Genomic DNA, 19,727 nt, shown 5'->3' with positions numbered 1-19,727 from the left:
ACTCACACAGTGGTTTATTTATGGAGGATGAGCTCACTGATGTATGATGTGCAAGTCCTATGAGTCATCTGAGAGAATGCGCTGTTGTTTCAGGTTTGCATGTTAAAGTTTGTAAGCAATTACAAAAGTTTTAAGGATTGTATGGCTCTGGACACATTGATTGAAAATTTAATTTAATTTAATTTAATTTAATTTAATTAAATTTAATTTAATTTAATTTAATTTAATTTAATTTAATTTAATTTAATTTAATTGTCAATTAAACATTAAATATTAACTTCTAAAGAATACATAGAAGATAAAGAATCCCCATATTTAAACACAATAAATTGAAAAAGAGCTTATTGTGATGCATGATTACCTTTCTAAGCTTATAATTTTAGCTCATGTTTTAAAAGTCATGTAGCGGCATTCCTGATCTAAATATGCTGCACTGCTGGTGCACCACATATGTAGGTGAAGAGTCTGGCTACTGCCAATAATAGTGCAAGAAGAGAACTTTCTCTGTCTGCCTCTCTCTCAGTATTATCAGGACTGTGAATCTGTTGTTTCAGTGCATTGTAAAGAGCAGCAGGTGAAACAAGAACAAGGCTGACATTTACAGTCTGGCTCCGTGGCGGACGTCATTACAGTAGTTGTTCATGTTGAAGGCTATTTTTAAGAAATGCTTGTACCTAGTAGCAGGTTCTCTTTGCAGAATTGAACATCAGTACGAGACAAAAAGGGACGAGATGATAAAAGTGACAATACCTCAAAATGTTTCTTTCGTATAGTACTGTAGTGTTTTGCTTTGTACTCTGATTGGCACTTTTCCTTTCATTTGTCAGAGTGGCAATCACAAAATGCAATCTGCAACAACTGCTGTATTCCAATACAATCATGTAGTGATACATCACAATATCTGTCTGACATACAAAACACCACAAAAGAAAAACAGAAAGCAGCAGGAGGAGGAGTTATATCTGTTTCACTGCTGTGAAATTCACATAAGTTAAAACCCTAATGCAGGCACGTCCGGCCCGCGGGCCAATCATGGCAGACACAAAGCCCTTAGTCAGAATGTGTACGTCCTGCAGCTTCAGTTTTATAATGTATAATTCATGGCCCAGGACGGAGTCAAACAGAAAGAAAATCGGCCCAAATTACATCCGGCCCGCGGGCCAATCATGGCAGACACAAAGCCCCCAGAATGTGTACGTCCTGCAGCTTCAGTTTTATAATGTATAATTCATGGCCCAGGACGGAGTCAAACAGAAAGAAAATCGGCCCAAATTACATGTCATCCCCATTATCTGGTAAGGAGTTGTGCTTTGAAAACAGAATCCAGTGTTCAAAACTCAGCTGTGACAGACAGATACATCCATTAATCCCTTATTATCTTATTATATCTGACTCCAGATGCCATAGAAAGGCAGAATTGTTTTATTTGTTTCACCCCTGAGAATGAAAATATAAGTGTATTTGTATGTAAACTTTAGTGTTAAAAAATAAGGTCTAAATCTTGACATTATCAAATCTAGCCCTCATAAAAAAAACAAAGAACGTTTAGACCCCCCTGCCCTAAAGAAAAGTTTGCATGGCACAATGTTGTGGAAGCCAATCGGCATTGACATTCTTCCAATATCTCATTGTTGTATTAGGAAGGAGAACAGTTTATGTTACACCTTGAGCAAGCAAGATTTGGCAGAGAGGGGAGAAAGATTTTGGCCAAAAGCACAGAAGTCACATGTGGTTCATTTTTAAGAGTTGGCAATTTAGTTTGAAGTTGATTCCAATTTCAGATTCTCCGTTGCTTATCAACGACACGGAGGGAGAGAAGGGTGATAAATGAGAGACAAATGAGAACGAGAAAGGAGGGGAAAAAAAAGACAGAGACGAGTCAAAGTAGAGGCTTAGAGAAAATGAGTGGCAGTAAAAAGGGCTACACCAAAGTAGATAAAAAGAGTGTGGGCACATGTGGGAGAGAGAGAAAGTGAGAATGAGATTGGCTGTTTGTTCCTCGCCTGTGCTTCAATCAGACCCAGAGAATAGCCTCCAGCCGTTAAACTTTCCAATTACCTTGAGCAGATGGAGCCTGCGAGGCTCGATTTAGAGGTTCTTAAATGGTCGTTGTTGTTTACTGTTATACGCCGAGTCTGACTATACAGCAGGCGACAACACAGTGTCTGCGACGAGTCACAATAAAGAAGACTCCAGCTTTAATCTTTACCGCCGTATATCTATTTATCTCCTTTTTATCCCAGCTCACAAAATCTCAAATCTTAACCAATATCGAAAAAGCAACATCTGGCTCGGGATCAGCGGCAGTGAAGCTGTTGGAACTAAAAGGTTGTGGCTGGACAGGTGTGATTTTGAATCAAGGTTTGACATTTGGATAAAATAACCCCCACCCCCCACCACCACCACCACCTCATCTATAACAACTCTGCCCTTGAGCAAGGCTTTTAAACCTCCGCCGCTGTCTTCGAGGAGCTCCCCGTGCAAACAGTGAAGCTCTGTGGTTGTTTCACAGAGATGTCAGGTATGAATAAGAGCTACTATGTGATTGTGAAGCCGGGAAAAGAGTAGGCATGCTCAGTTGATTTTCATGGACATAGAACTGTTCAAAATGTGTTTTAGTTTTAGAGGGTTGCAGGATCATTCAAGCACGCACCCCCCCGGGGAGGTTTAGGGTTTATGTTAAAACACATAAAACCCTCTTTCTTTCTGTGTGAGCCTCAGGGAAACACCTGATAAATTGGTTTAATGTTCTGGTCAACTGGGTTTCTGCATTGCCACGGTTTGTTGATATAAATCTGAACTTGAATAATCATGTTCATATTCATGCACATAAATTGTGCAGATGTTCCCTTTTCTCACGTGTATCACTAACAAAAGTTGAGGTTTTCTGTGTAAATTCTATTATATTATTTTACTGCTTGTTTCTCATAGATACAGTATGCCATTAAATGTGAATCATTATAGCAGAGATGTTCCATTATTATCATATTATACAACCTAGTATCATGTGGCTACTTCTCAATACCACACTAAAACAGTTCTTCTAAAAGGGCTTCATGGTGCCTGACCTGAACGTTTGAATTTAAGTACCACACAAATGGCAGTGGTATTTAAGAATAGCAAATTGCTTTAGCAGAACTTTAGTACATCATTTGGTTCAGAAACACCTTTGTATGTTATTTGTTGAAATCCATCAATAAACAACAGTTGTCTGGGGGAAATTTAATATTAACTAAACTAAACTAATACATCCCAACCTCTACTGTACTGTCTGCAGTCGAAACACACAGAACACACACTTCCACAAGCAGACTGGAAGACAGAGCGTGGTAACGATGGCTTTTTAATTTAATAACAATACAGTAACAATAAAAGAAGATTTACATAACGATTAATCATATTGGTTTTCACTTCCTGGTTTGTGTTAGACATTTTTAGACCAGACTTTCAAATCAAATACTTACAGTTTGTTTATTTCTTACCTGTCATGGTTTTGAGTTCTGGTTTGCGTGCACAGCTCGACCTCACCACTACACAGCAGTGTCAGAGATCTTTGAGATCAGGCTGCTTTCTCAGCTCCGTGAGCTGCAGCGTGTGAGGGATTTGAGAAGAGGGGCTACAGAGGAAACTGTGGCTCACGCAATCAACAAAGGCATAGAAATTTACGGCGTGATTTGGTTTGGTAGACGCTGATTGTTTGGGAACCAGTGCCATATTTGATATTATCAGTTCAATAGTGCTCTTGTCTAATAGAGCGTTAATGTGCTTGCATGCTAACTAAGCAGGTGAGAGAGACTTCCTGTGATAAACGTCAGCAATAAACCTTTTTGGTTTATTGGCAAAAATAAGCATCTAATTTTTAACAAAGGGTCTAAAAATGGAATTGGAATTGAACAAGGAATTGTCAGAACGGGACAATCTTTTTCTAATTAAAGGTTCCTCTGGTGTAAAATCAAATTATTATTTCTTATTTTGAACCAAAAACCCACATACTGTGTGGTTCCTGTTCCTGGTGTGTGTGTGTGTGTGTGTGTGTGTGCTCACACATGTGGGAGTTGTCAGGCAGAGCTTTACCTTCAGCTCCACCTCTGTGAGCCTCACTAACCTTGAGACTTATAGACACTGGAGGGAGGAAAGGATGGATGGGGAAGAAAGAGGAGGAAAAGAGGGGAGGAGTGAGAGTGAGAGGGCATAGGAGTGTGTGTTCAGGTGTAGGATATGAGAAGATGGATTACCCAACCCAACGAGCAATTTATCACTGTCAGAGAGGGAGAGAGAGAGGGGGAAAGTGAGACTTTGGAGAGAGGGAAGTAAAGGAGTGGAGAACAGAAGGAGTGAAGGAGAAAGAGGGTGAGTGATATTCTGTGGAATAAGAAGGAATAGTTGGTGGTGGATGAAAAGGGGTGTAAAAAATTGAGTGGGAGAGAAACCTACTGAATCATATTTTACGTTATGAGCAATGATAAGGTGAGGACCAAGGTGAGCTGGATCATAAGCACCACGTTTCCAGTGTTTTCCAGTGGTTGCTGTTACTAGAGTGTGTTTGATGTAGCATCACTGTAAGCTATTAAAGTCATTTAACGTGTTGTGAGGGTAAAGGGTAAATAAATGGCACATAATTGTGAATAAAATAGATAAGAAAAAATATTGTGTAATGAGAAGAAAGAGGTGCTCAGTTATTTTTACTCCACACGAAGGAAAAGGAGCATAAACTTCACCACTTCAGCATGAACTTTGACTTTTCTGTCAGTCTTAGATTTTAGAAAGGTCCCATTTGTTGTAAACGACAACAAATAAACAAATAAACAACAAAACCTGTTCAGACATTGATGGACTTTTTCTTCTTGTTGCTGTTCCTGATGTTATTCTGCCTCTGTTTCGTCTTTGTGAACACAGACAGTGTCATACTACAGTATTTGCATCCTTCATCTTAAAACAAGCTCTCTGTCAAGCAGGAGTCAAGAAGCATTTTTCTCATCAAACTGCTGAACAATCAGCTTTTCAGAGCAGTAAAACTCAATTCTGAAACTTTTCGTTGGCACTCTGTATTTTCATTCTTACTTCGACCTGTTTGCTGGCGTCTCGCTTCACTCACACTTACTTTCTCTTACTTACTGTTGGATTTTTACCATGTGGTTTTACTGTACGGCTTTATTGGATTATTAAACACTCTGAGCCAGTTAAACCTCCTGCAGACGTCCCACGTGAAATCAAGTATTTACATACTTTACCCTGCCATTTAAATTAACAAGCAACGGAGCCAAGATCCTGATGCAAATTTCCGATTCCAGACAACTGTGTAATTTGCAGCCAGCTAAGCCACTGAAGTAGATGATTCTTACATATATTTGGGGCAGAGCAAATGCCTCATTTACAGTTCAGCTCTGGTGCCGATGGGACTAAGTGAGGCAGCAGACTTTATATGAAGTTAATTAATTGTCAGGCACCACCATGGATAGCCAGATAAATTAAAAAACAATGCACCAGCAGGCATCCTTCACATAAAAAAAATGACAGTAAAGGGCAGCGAAAAGCAACATGGCTCTCTTCCTGCCAGCGAGTTAATTTACACTGTGGCAGTAGACTCATCTAAACTTAACACTGTGTGTGCTGGGACTATGAGTCTGTGTTTGCCTGTCAAGCAACTGTTTAAACCAACGTTTACAGACACATTTAGAGTAAATGACAATAAATATATATATGTAGTACTACACACCGGACTCAGGCTGGTCCAGCCAGTGTGACTACACACTCACTTATCTTCTGCTGCTTTATCCTCCACATGAGGGTCACGGGGGGGGGAAGGCAGGGTAGGCAGGCCAGTCCATCACAGGGACACATGGTCCCCCCTGTTTTACACGTGCACACACACACAAACGAGTGACTAGTCGCTTGTAAAGCAGTTGTTTTGAGTGTAACTGAATCAAATCACTAGAATCAGTTAATTCAAAAATATTTGGAGCACAGACACCGTCTGACACAGTCACTGGACTGAAATACAGCGGCAGGGTTTGTGATGCCAGTCGCTGGTCACGATACAGATACACCAGACTTTAGACATTTCCCTGTTAGTTGTTGGAGATTAACCCATGTTTTTAGGATTGTAAAGTCTTTTTAACTGTTCTATACTTCAGCATTGTTCCACTTGATGTTTGTGTCGGGCGTCTTTTCCTGTAACGGCACTCTGACCAATCAGTGGCCAGCAGTCTGAGGCAAGGCGAGTAGAGCCAGTGGAAACACGCCAATACCATCCACTCTCACACTCACACCTATGGTCAATCTAGAGTGTCCAATTTGCCTAAATCTGCATAGTTTTGGACTGTGGGAGGAAACTGGAGAACCCGGAGAATAAATCAAAAGCAATTTCAAAGTATTTGTCCAAATCTGGCCAGAGTTCAGTTGGGTCCTAACAGGCTCTGATGGAACATCCACAGTCTCAACTTTGTTTACCACTGGCCACAAAATACAGTTTGAGGGCAGTGACACGTGCATCTTATGCCATTTGCTGCAGGCTTGGTACATGCAACATAAAATGGAGAGGCACAGTGTGCGGTGTTTGCACCCCACAGTGTACATTATACACACACATTCACAGCTTGGCAGACACAAACTCTTCAATATTCTTCACGCATTAATGAAAACACATGACTACGTTCTATTTACTTCAAAGCATAACGGTATCTGATCTCTCCGTAGCATCTGTTTCATGTACTCTGTAGCCTCTTTGACAGCGGTCAAGAGACATACTATTTCTGTATACACTGGACTCACTGTGTGTGTTTGTAATGTGAAAAAAATAGTATCTGATGATGAGGACTTCCAGACAATGTTCAGACAGCCGTTGTCGGAACATAAATGTAGCCTGTAGCGGTCTGCAGACCGAAGTACGTCATCAACATGGTCTAAGGGAGTAGTTCAAAGACTCTGAAGGCCTATCACGAACACCGTCACTGATGAGAGTCACTTAACCACAACCATGGAAGATGTAACGCATCAAAGCAGCCACTGTCTTGTGCTCAGGGGGTGAACTGGCCCTGCTGCTCTCCCTCCACTGAGACTCACAATTAACTTCTGTAAGAGACTTATCGCGACACATGGTTACACAGGTGTCAACACATATACTCAGAGCGATGTTCCATCCACACGAAAACAATGTTTTAGGTGACCTGAAGCAGTATTTTTTAAAATCTCAAAACGCCGGCCTCGTGTTTCCGTGTCGACAGCAATTACGCTATAGCCCCACCTCCCTAACCCTTAACCCCACGTGACGGGGCGTAACAACAACATTGTCGTCCGTCCAAACCAAAGACTCTCCTCTTGCCTTTGCGTTCACTGTTGCCATCTTCGTGTTTGTGTTTGTACTGGGGCGTTATGCCCCACTTCTTCTACTCCATTTTTGATGCATCTGTTTAACAGCGTTACAGCGCCACTTACAGGCCGGGCGTATGTACTACAGGGTTTTGAGTCGTCTCCGTCATTATGGGAAACATTTTTTAAAACGGCAAAGAAAAATATCATTTCCGTTTTGTGCTGTTTCTGTGTGGATGGGACCTTAATTTGTGACTCGTGACTCACAACATGTTTTTACCTCGTCGACACTAAAACAAGTACCGTAAGTATGTCCAATGAGTCTGCAATAAAATCAAACCCACAACCTTCAACTTGAAAGACGACTCGCTCTACCACTGCGCTGCCATCTCCTCGTAATGTGTAACGCTATTGTGTTCAATAGAATTGAATCAATCAGTGTTTGATTACCATAGCAAAGCAGAATATTTTGAAATATAATCTACTGTATTAATCATCTTTACTGAGAGACAATATCAGCATGTGTGTGAGCTGCAGTGCTGAGAGAGAGATTCTAACAAAGAGATGGAATCGCATACATGTGCAAACTTATCATGTATTAGATATCAAGACACCTGTATTATTATAGATTGTGTGAGGCTCCGTGTTGTACAGCGTGCACACACACACACACATATGCACACACACAAACACACTTTAATTCCCAAAGTAATTTACATCCCCTGTAGCTGGTTAGATGTAGATGCTAATTTATTTCTGCATTGCTATGGTAACTCAAACGTTGAAATCTGTTTTTCTTTGTTATTAATATGGTGTGTCAACATCACAGGGGAGTGTGTGTGTGTGTGTGTGTGTGTGTGTGTGTGTGTGTGTGTGTGTGTGTGTACACATGCATTATGGGCTGCAGCTGTACAGTATGTGTGTCCTACTGGATCATATGAAGGAATGACCAATTAAAAAGGTGATTAAAGGAGAAGGGGGGGGTGCAGGTAATAAATGAGAGGGAGGAACTGGCAGAGAATAAAAGAGGGGGAGGGGGAGGGGGAGGGAGCGAGAGGGAGGGAGGAAAACCGACTGGGTTGCTTAAGTTATTTGTCACTGAGGGGAAACTGAAAGCGACAAAGACAAAATTTCGCAATGACCAGACTCCCACATGCTTAATGTTTAACAGTGTCTGCTTTGAGTCATTTCTTCAATGTCCTGTATAAATATCATGGACTGCATAGTGGACACATTTTACAGGTCCGTAAAGTGAAGCCATTGTACGGAAAGAGGATTAGGGCCATATATGAAAGCAAAATTTAAAAAGGTCTGAAGTCCGGCTCCAAATTTCTTTTTACAATCGGCCTTAATCCTCTTCTGTACCAATGTGGAAGTGTCTGATACCTGTATTCTCTTGACTGTCCAGAAGGGGACAATTCAGCTAATTTGCATGTACAGTAAGTCTATGTGAAAATAAGCCCACCTTTCACTTGATTTGTAAATATATGAGGATTTGATTGTCTTAATCCCTAGTTCCAGGAATTATTTTCAATACATTATATTGATTATCTAAATTATGGTCCCAGTTATCTTCAAATTAACAATAAATCAGGGTGTGGCTATGGAGTGATTGACAGCTGACTTCACACACGAGGACCTGCTGCACTTACTAAAGTAAACCCCAACATATTGTCCCTGCTCCACCCCTTTTTCCAGTCGTCATCATCATCTGGTTTAAAAAACAAAGAGCTTAAGTATCACCGCAAAACTCAAGGCTTTAAAACAGCAACTCACACGTCACTGGGTGACATCATGCTGGGTTGACACCTCTGTGGTTCAAAAATAAAGAATAAGGAATTCAATGTGGAAATGAAAAAGATTTATATAATCTCTCGATAATTATAGGAATAAATATGCACATACTGTATTGTTAAACGTTAGATTTGCAGCTCCGCTTCCTTTCTCCTACTTCATCAAACTGTATCCTCCAGCATTCACCTCCCCGCACTGAGTTCATCAGTATTCTGCGAGTGACTCAATCGGTCTCAGCACCACAGATAGCCTACGTGTGTGTGATTCATTTCCTCCTACAAGGGCAGACAAACACGGCCTCAGCTGTGCACTGTAAGGCTGGAGTGACTGATAGCGGGAGAGGAAGCTCAGAGATGGAGACGGCATCCAGGCTAACTGAACATTGACCCCGGTGACTCTTGGTGTGACAATCAGTCTGTGCAGCAATGGGAAGCTGTCTGTGTGTGTGGTGGCCGTACGTTTGCAGACAGAAGGATTCCATTACTGAGATTTGATAAGAGAACCTGAGCAACTCTGTTTGGCCCTCACTGTTTTTGTGCGAGTGCACTGGAGGTAAACGGTTCAGTGAAATCAGCTGTCAAACACACACATCTCCACTCTTTCATGCACTCACACAAACACATACAAAATCGACAAACACACCTTGTCCACTATATTTCGTGATTACATGAATGGTTTTTTGTGTCCTGGATATATGTATGTATGTTAATATTTAGCATCTGTAATGTACAGTCAGTGATGGCAGATAGGATAACAAATATTAGGAAACATGAATTTAGTTATAAATTTTCTGTGTTATTTATTTTTGTCTGGTTTACTGGATGATGTTTTGATAATTTGAGGATGTATTTTGTGCTTACAATAACTTAATGGAGGTGTGAGTATGTATGTATATGTGTATCATGTGTTGCCATCTTCTTTTCCTGTAGACGACCACTCTGAAAATAAGTTCTATGTCTATCTATCTTTAGTGTGTTTATCCTCGACCTCTTAAAATACCAAACATTTTTAAATATTTTTATGACGTCACATAAATCAAATCAAAAACCTTTTGTCATTCCCCTTTTTTCACTTCTCCTGCCGTACCAGGTCATGTGAAGACAGTGGGAAAACATTGCTCAGAAAGACGAAAAAAGACAAATTGGTTGAGCAAGTCGTTGACCTTTCAACTGGAAGGTTGTGGGTTTGATTCCCTGCTCCGCTAGTCTACATGCTGATGTGTCTATGATGATATACTGCACATACAGTAGATGCGCTGTATGAAAGTGTGAATGCAAAAGCTGTAGTGTAAAGCAGCTTTGAGTACTATATAAATACAAACAATATGAGAGAAAATCATATAAATTCTGAATAAAAGAAAAAAAAGAAAGATGTGCTGGCTTATTTTAGCAAGTGTGTGTCTGTGTGTGCTTGTTGCTCTCTTGCACCTGTTATTACAACCCAACCACATGCACACACACGTGCGCACACTGACACAAATGGAAAATGGACAGCAATAAAAATAAAATACTATTCATTTTTATTGTGTTGGTGCCCCATGATCACATACACTCATTCTACAATGGACTGTGTGTGAGTGATTTAGTGTCTGTGCAGCAGCAAGGTCAATAACACAGAGGTTATAAATGACACCTCACACACGCGTGCAAACACACACAAGGATGTGCTCACATGTTGGGCAAATGTTGCTGACTGAGGTCAAGCGCAGGTCTCACTCACTGTTTCTCTAAAACACACCCTCTCTGGACTCATGATTCTGGTGTCTCAGCTCAGAGGAGAGACAGATGGACCAGATGGAAAAGGAAGAAGAGGGAATAGATGAAGGGATAGAATGAAGAAGAGGGATTTGAATCACTGATCGGCAACAATAGATAACTGGTCGTTATGTTACGCCTGATTGGTAAGGGAGCGACTCTAAACAATGTCATCAATATTTAAAATGTGGGTACTTTGGATTTGAGAGCAAAGTGTACAGTTATCATTGTTTCTCAGTCTTTCAGCTTGTGGTGAGTCGACCGTGGATAGTTACAATATTGTGGCTGTCAATCAAAGTCTCTATTTTTTTGTAGAAATGTAGAGCCGTAAAAACGTAAGCCAAACCACTGAAAATACAGTAAAAACAACAAAAACTGAATACATGCATTCATAAATAATCAACTTTCAAAATCTGCTTCTATCTTGGCTTTTCCATTCCCTGCAAGTCTCCTGTCATGCGTGTTACTCTTCAAACTGGGTTTTTTTGTACAGTGCGTGTGTGCAGAGGAGTAGAAAAAGACACCGGTGCTTAGCGTATGTGGTGTCTCATGTCAGGCAAGTTTGCCTGAATGTGCTTATACTGTATGCATGTTTTAAACTTGTGTTCTATTCATTATTCTACTCACTTTGCCTGAGTAACAAGGTTGTTATTCATAAATGCAGACACTAACACATACTCACACACGGCAGCGATATATGCATCTGTGAGGTGTGTGTGTGTGTTTTGTGGTCTTGTGGTTTGTTGACACAGTCTTGGAGGCAGCTCGCAGGCTGAGAGGTTGCATTTTACTATTAGATGAAATGTTGCTTTGTGTGCGCACATATTTGCCCGCACACTTGTACAGGAATGGCTATTGATTGAGAAAAGGTAACAGGCTTGTTATTGAAAGAGCTGCAGATGGTGTATTACATTAACTCACCTATTCCTTAATCAGCATATGGGCCACCAAAGACACTGAGCCACACAGAAACTGCATGTCTTTAGTTCGTAGTCTTAGTGGCAAGATCGTTGTTTGCGTAATGATATACAGTACATGTAGTGTATTAAATGTATTAACGGTGAATGTAGATATAACTATTTCTACAAATATTATATACTGTCTGTCACCTGTTAAGGGAATACACATTTAAACTAGCAGATTCTGCTAATTCAGGCATATTTACCTGTGTATTGTATGCTGGTGTTCATTAATAAACTCTTACCCCTTTAAATGAACTCAAAATAAATACAGTTACCAACATGTCATCATTTTTTATATCTAATCTTTTGATTATACAGTATGTCTGCATTTTTCAAAGCCCGGGTCTGTACTTTTTAAAAAAAATACATTTGATCTTGTTTGTCCATCAACAAATATTTTCTGGAACAAAAAGAATAAAGCTTTTGTTATTGTCCGTGCAATCAGGGACTGAGGTTTACTTTTTTGGCCACCAGCCACAGTGGCTTTTTACCAGCCACATTTTTTGTGCCTTAAATAAAGGTGAACAACACAGAAAATGCATGGTTCTTGAACTTGTTCAGAATACGAATTACAAAAAGCGCCGTCGAGTTATTAACCAACGTAATCTAATTAATGACTAGGCCTAGTTAATAGAAAATAACCGAAATAGAAATTAATGTCAGTGCCTTGACCGCAGCTGTCTCCTCTGGGAGGGCCGCCTTCCCGACCTTACAGCTTAATGTGTGTAAGTGGCTTTTTGAGGACTCGTGGTGCCTAATTGCCTCTAACTTTAAGACTTAAAAAATGTCAGACTGGCTTGTTGAGTTATCCTCATAATTTAAAGAAAAAACAAAAAAAAAAACCACACACATAGCCGATATTGTCAACAACACTCTTTACTCATTACAGTTTCACCAGCCAACATGCTGGAGAGGCATCAGTCAAACTTTTAGCAAGCAAATAGTGAAAAATGGCTCAAAATTCACAAATCCATTACAAACAACAAGCTCCTGTGGTGACCCTTTTACAAGAGCACTGACACTGGGATGTATTTATTGCATGTTGTCAAAGTGTAGCATGCTATTGTTAGCATGCCTGAGCTTCGATGTCTGCTGAGACATCACCTGTGTCTCTCACGTGTCTATTGATTGGACGCACATGCACACATCTCCATAACTCATACATTGATTTAACTTCACTAAACAAAAGAGTACGTACCCATCACTCTGATTAATACTGCACATGCATAGCCTCTTCTCTGTGACGTTACTAGGTATAGATTAATATGTGTCATCAGTAAATTGATGAAATGATGGCGAGGCAGCCATCAGAAATCAAAGGGAAAATGTCGGCGAGCAGAATCTCTACTAGGGCAACACTTCATCAAACTGTATCCTCCGACATTCACTTTTTTTCCCCCAATATACGACACTGTGCTCAATGAAAAATGAAAAACATGTATAACAAGATTTTCCCTTTTGTCCGGTTTTGATTTTCCATCAAACACAAGTTACGTGACCTGAAAGTTGTGTAACAATGATAAAACCATATGCAAATCAACAAAAAAAATACATTTTTATGCTTTTTATTGGAAGTAAGAGGGGTATTTTGTTCTCTCGCTTTTGAAATTTTCATTTTATTTTGAAAATCAAGTGGGTCCTAAAAGTGAAGCCAATGTAGAAGTGCCTAAAACTGTATTCTCCTGATTTGCCATCAGAGGGCGACTCTACTAGTTTTGTATGTTCTATGAGAAAATGAGTCTACTTCTCACTTCAATTATAATCCGTCTGTAAAGATGTTCCTGAAGAGTTTATGATTTTGTTGTGGTTTCAGGTGTTCTGTACAGCATTATGTCCATTTTGTAAATGATGGTCGCATTTTGACTCAAATAGACAATAGGGCATGTGTTTGGGACACGCTAGTATCTTCTAATAGGTGCACAGATGTGGCTGTAGGTTGATGTGCAGTGGAGAAGCTTTGCCAAATATGGTTATTTCTGCTTTCAAAAAACCAAGATGTGGTAGCTCACAAAACCAACAGATAAAATTGAATGTGTTTTTTTTCGTCGAGTGTACTCAGAAGACTGCAATGGCTGTTTTTGAGATGCAGCTGTGCCCGGTAATTGCAGTGATTCAAAAGTAAAGTGGTTTTGGAGAAAATATTTCATGCCATTTGTTGGGAGGAATGTAAACAACAAAAAAGTGCAAAATCAAAATCACAGAAAATATTACTATCATTTGCCCAAGCAATTTTGTTGTATAACTGCGTATACAACGACAATAAAGGCTATTCTATTCTGAATCGATTCGATTTTAAGTCATTACTGTCTAACCTCAGCCTTTGTACAACCAGTTTGCTCTAACTGTGCACAAACGGGCAGACACTTGACTTCAGTGTTGGAGAAAAAGGTGGGCAGTTTAAAAGCAGGAGGTTAATTACAGTTATCAGGCAGGCACCACCTAACACAGATGTTTTGCTGAATTACAGAGCTCCTGAGCAGACGTACCGATAATACTCACCCAACACAAAACGATAATTAGCCTGCAATGTCTCTTTAATCCCAGCATCAATCTCAAGGGCCCAGACCTTTATTAGGAAATCTATTTGAAACAAAATGTGAGATAAAGTAGCGCGTTTAAAGCTTATTCTCACTGGGGTCAAATAAGGTTTAGAGACAGATCAGTATCTGTTTGTGTGCGTGCGTTGTGCTTGTTATTTATCATTTAACTTTGTTATTTAGAGCAGAGAGTCATGGCAGGAGATTCTGAGTGGCTTTGCTTTCTGTGAGTGGCTCTAATTAGTGTGTGTGTGTGTGTGTGTGTTTGTCGGTACTGGACATACCTGCACATGCAGCACATTCATCCACACAGACACAACGCTGTGCAAACAAATTGTACAAATATTCTGATTTCCAAAGCACACCATAATAGCTCTCACACATGCACACACACGTTCACTGCAATGTGGAAGTAACACGAAACACTGGATCAACAAGACAACAAAACAGAGCAGTAAATATTCTCTAATTAACAATCATATCTCTGTGTTGCCATAATTATCTTTTATTTCCGACGAGGTGACAGCGTCACTCGGTTGGTAATAAAAGAGTTTTCTTGGGAGCAGTAACTAGTGTGCATCCACTTTTCATTATTAATCTGATCAGACAAACGGTGGAAACAAACAGAAAAATGTTAATTTCCTTAATTTTCTGAGCTTCCCTCCAGCGCTGCAAGGCCCCAACATCATTTTCTAGCTCCTAACATGAACTAGCATCAGCATTACCATGGCTAACTCGACGCCTGCAGCCTGGCTCCTGTCCAAAGCAGAAAATTGTTTTCAGAATAACCTGGAGTTAAACGTCTGTTAGTTTCCAGCACGTCTCTTTAAAAGCCTCTCAGGTTCTGGAGCTCCCTCAGCAGAGTGAATGCCCATTTGTGGTGGACTCCTGTTTCATCTTATTTTACCTGGATTTTATTCTTTTGAGAGGCTGCGTTTTTGTAAGTCCAGCTGTTCCACCATCTGTCATTCCCTTCACTGGGGAGAGATGCCAGGTGAAGGATATTCTATAATGTCAAATCTAACTCTGAAAGTGGTTTATTTCCATCTTTGTTTGCTTTGTTGCTAATCTAGGCAGACCTTTGGTTTGGTCAGATAAACAGCAGGTGCCAAAATGCTCAACATGTAGGAAACCATGTGTCATATTTTAAATTCTCATGTGACATCATTCAACATTGTCAACTTTCCTGAACTGTGTGTGTGTGTATGCATGTCTTTCTTCAAGCTACATGTCTTTTTCTCCTCTTGTCTCGTCTCATCTCCTTTATTCCTCCAGCATCAGTCTAAATCCCAACCCTTTGTTTCTTTCTCTCTGTTTCCAGGATCCCTCCTTCTCCCTCCTGCTCCATGATAAGCTTCAGGTGCCTAACAGTTCTCGGCTGGCGTGGAACGAGCGTGACAGTCGATGCGATGTATGCGGCACTCACCTCACTCAACTGAAACAGGAAGCTGTGCACATGGTCCTCACTCTGGACCAGTGGGATTTGTCTCCCACTTCTTCTCCCCCTGCTCTAATTGGACGATATGGATCTCAAGGACCTCCAGGTCCGCTGGGAGCTTCTGGATTACCGGGAGGTCCTGGGCCACGGGACTGGCCTCCTCCTTTTCTCCCTTCCTCCTCCTCGGCTGCTGCTTCCACTTCACATCCTCCTACTCAAGCATCGCAGTCACCCTCCCCAAGTCCAAACCAGACCCCAACGCCCAGTCCAAGCCACGGACCATCCAACCCCAGCCACGGAAGTCCCACAATGGGGCAAACATCCAGCTCTAGCCCACAACCTCAGGGTCCAGGGCCTAGACTGGGGTCGAAGCCCAGCTCCCTGGGTCTTGGTGGTGGAGTGGACAGAAGGAACGGGTCCCCCAGTTCAGGGAAAGCAGCTGGTTCCCATCAGCAACTAGTGACGGGGGTAAACAGCCCTGGCAATAACAGTGGTAACGGTAATAATGGCAGTGGAGCAGTACTGAGTACAGCAGCTCTGCAGGCCCATCAGCACATGAACCGAGCTAATGGAGGAGTTACACTCTATCCATACCAGGTAAGCTTCCATAAGCTATGGTGTTCATGTCTTACATTTACAAAAAACATCTACAAGGGTGGTGTAGACATTAATTCTATCATGATTTTGTGTTTTCTTGTTAACATGATATCACCTACAGGGGATCCTTTAAACATTTTTTTTCTCAACATTCACTTTGACATACAGAGAGTTGTAAACAACAAAGTCTCTGTGACCTTTCAAAACAAATTTGATCTTCTGAGCAATGTCCCAGGAATGTCTTGAGGGACTTTCTTCAAATTTGGTACAAACTTCTTTGTTAAATGGAGCAAAGAAACCAGAGAATATTCACATTTAAGGAGCTGAAAAATCAGAACATTTGTAATAATTATTTTTAATAAAACACTCTCAATCAACTAGTTGTAACAGTATGATGGATAAAGCTATGAAACATGGATTTAACTTCCCTTTATTGCCAATATCTCAAGAATATCAGTGTAGCTCATTAGCAGACTCCATGGCAACAAAAGCATTGTTGGAACTGCTTCTCTGGAGGACGTTGGTTTATGCTGCCAGCAAAACCAGGATAGACCTCGGAGGCTGAGCTGAAATGAGACAGTCTGGTCTACACAGGATTTCCTTTTTCTGTCACTGGCTCATCCAGCCTTTTACACACTGTAAAATAATAACGATGAATCACATTTCAAGGTTCCTTGTTTGTTTTTTTAACATGCACACAATTAGCTTGAATTGAGTTTAAGCCTGGTAAACATCTTCAGATGTTTCGTCATTGTTGGTTAACCATCAAATTTCCATTCTTTGATAGTTTGAGCCAGGATTGATGCACGCATTGGGTCTTTTGTTGCTCTGGAATTGAAGGACACATTTGTCAGCTTTATTTGGAGGATCTGAAATGGGACATGGAGCTGGGACACGATCAGCTTTTAAATGCTGTTTCAGTCCCTGAATTAAGATACAGCTTCTAGTTCCAAGAACAGTATTTATGACATAAGTTGAGGAGGGGCAAAGTGCTCGAACTGCAGAAGTGATCATTAAAGAATCTGAGGTGGGACATTGTGTTAATTTTTAATCATCTTAATTACATGCTTCAATCTAATAACATCTCTTATTCAGAGATAAGCAACAGAGGTTATACGACGCGGTCAGGGAGCAGGAAGTTAGCACGAAGAAGACTGGAGACTGGAAAAATGGGATTTAGGAGGAGAGAGGAAGAGAGTGAGAATGAGAAGAAAATGGGAGAGGAAGGTAGAAAGAAGAAAACGCCTCAGGTGAGAGGTGGAGAGGCAGGAGAGCTGAGACTCCTGGTGAGATCCAGAGGAGAGCGTGTGTGTGTGTGTGTGTGTGTGATTATGTGTGTATGAGCATGTACTACAGACGTAATAATTCATACAGTGATAATTAGGACTCTGGGGACTGTGTCACACACCCCCAGCACCCCTTCACTCTCATACACACACACTCCTCCCTGTGCCCTTTTCTTTCCTTTTTTACTATTCCTATCTTTCTCCCTCTCTCAGTTTGTCATGTTCATGTCCTCTCCCGCTGTTCCCTCGTCTCTCGGTGTATATTTTTTTATTCAGCCCATGATTTGAATCAGATACAGGGATGTTGAATTGTAGGAGGAAATTGTTTTGCTATCTTGTTCTACTGGTCAGAAATAAATTAGAACGAGAGCTGTTGTGTATTCTGGTCTGTTGTTTTTTTTTATAGTGGGAAACATAGAGGCTTTCTGTGTGTGTTTTCTGGGGATTTATTTAAGTGAAAGCATGTGTCGAAAGGTGTAAAATGTTAGTGAATGTTTGTGCTGTGACTTTGACAGTAATGGTGTTCCAGCAGGAAAGGAGAAACAGAGAATGATAATAAATCACCGTCGTTTACACTCACCCCTGGGAGAGAAAGAGGAGGTGGAGAAGGAAGAGCCGAGCAGAGGGATGATCAAATGATGGGAATTAAAGTATGAGGGAATTTGGACTGAAAGGTAAAGATAGAGAGAGTGAAGAGAATATACGCTCCATATTGTGTATTTAAATTAACTCTGGGACTCTAAGTGTATATGGACACATTAATGATATATAAAACATGGTTGCTGATGTATAAGTGGAGCTTTCAGAGTGTAATTCAATGACTGATGGCACTGAAACACACAGGCAAAGTATTGCAAATAGAAAACAACAACCGGCTTGAGAGCAGAAAAAGATCGGATAAAGCTGCAGCAGGAATCAATAGGCTTTACCAAAAATGTGTGTCTTTAGAAAACACTTGGAGCAGCAGCAGCAGCAGCAGCAGCAGCAGTACATTCTTATTCGATTTTCCCATTTTTAATGATTAATTTCACCTTTAATGTCACCGTTAAAGGGAGGCAGACACAGAGAGCAGATATGATACAGAGGGAGACAGCGAGAGAGGCAATGACCTGTCTGTCAGAGGAGCTGACATTAAAATCTTGCTGGCTCAGCAGGTGAAGAGCTGCCCAACCGAAGCTCCATGTTGCAGGACTAATGAGTGAGGTCAGACAGCAGTGTGCTCAGTGCAGTGGTGATTGCTCTAAGACAACAAGGGAAGCTCAGCTTTCTCTAAAATGTCGTCAAATTTGTTTTGTGTTGTATTTAGCATTTATCAGAACGTGTCACTAGTTTGTTCAGAATCAGCTGTTTATCATGGATGATGGAAACATGATTTCTGTATTCCCGTAGCAGCCTCTGCATTAAAACCGCTTGAAGCTCAGCTTCAATTGTTCTCTATAAGATGACACAGAATAGCTGGACAGTGATTGGACAAATGTGGCAAAAACATCACTTCCACGGAAGCTCAGCTTCTCTGGGAGTCAACGGAGCAGTGGGCGGGCGTGGATATTTTTTATAAACACTAATCCTAATACCTATCCTAACCACTAATATATAATTTATTTAAGTGTGTCAACAACAGGTGAAGAAGTGAAAGTGCTTCTGCTTTAGAGCAGCAGTGAAGAAGTATCACACGATGAGAGGAGATGACAAGACGGCAATAACAAAATGTTAGACACGTTAAATTTCTACTGACAAAGTGAAAGAGAGAGAGAGATACCTGAAGTTCCCTGTGTTGTTTCCCTGTCACTCCTCTGGTCAAGAGGGCTACCAAAGTGTTTTACTGTAGGTCCATTAACGTTCAGTAATTCCAACACTAGCAGCTTGTTGGCTGCTCGCTCAGTTGACATCCTGTGTGTTGAAGTGCAATGAGCTGTGTGATGAGATGGGTTGCAGTGGGTGACACAACAGAACAAAACATAAACACAGCTTGTGGCCGACAAATGAACAAATCATTTTGTATATGACGATGCCGCAGCCATTGTGTCACTATCAGTGAAATCAGTATTTGA

General features: G+C 40.8%; 1 protein-coding gene across 1 annotated transcript in view; it reads left to right on the top strand.

The window, feature by feature from the left end:
* The window catches only part of kif26ba (kinesin family member 26Ba), an 84,436-nt gene that overhangs the window by 11,830 nt on the left and 52,879 nt on the right, over positions 1-19,727 (top strand). Inside the window, exon 3 of the mRNA XM_044030655.1 lies at positions 15,677-16,390. Coding sequence (XP_043886590.1) covers positions 15,677-16,390 — 714 coding nt within the window. The remainder of the gene's footprint in view (positions 1-15,676; positions 16,391-19,727) is intronic.

Source organism: Solea senegalensis, linkage group LG7, assembly GCF_019176455.1.
Source record: "Solea senegalensis isolate Sse05_10M linkage group LG7, IFAPA_SoseM_1, whole genome shotgun sequence".
In the NCBI taxonomy this organism is placed as follows: domain Eukaryota; kingdom Metazoa; phylum Chordata; class Actinopteri; order Pleuronectiformes; family Soleidae; genus Solea; species Solea senegalensis.
The sequence above is the reverse complement of the archived record's forward strand: the minus strand, read 5'-3'. Positions and strand labels throughout refer to the sequence as shown.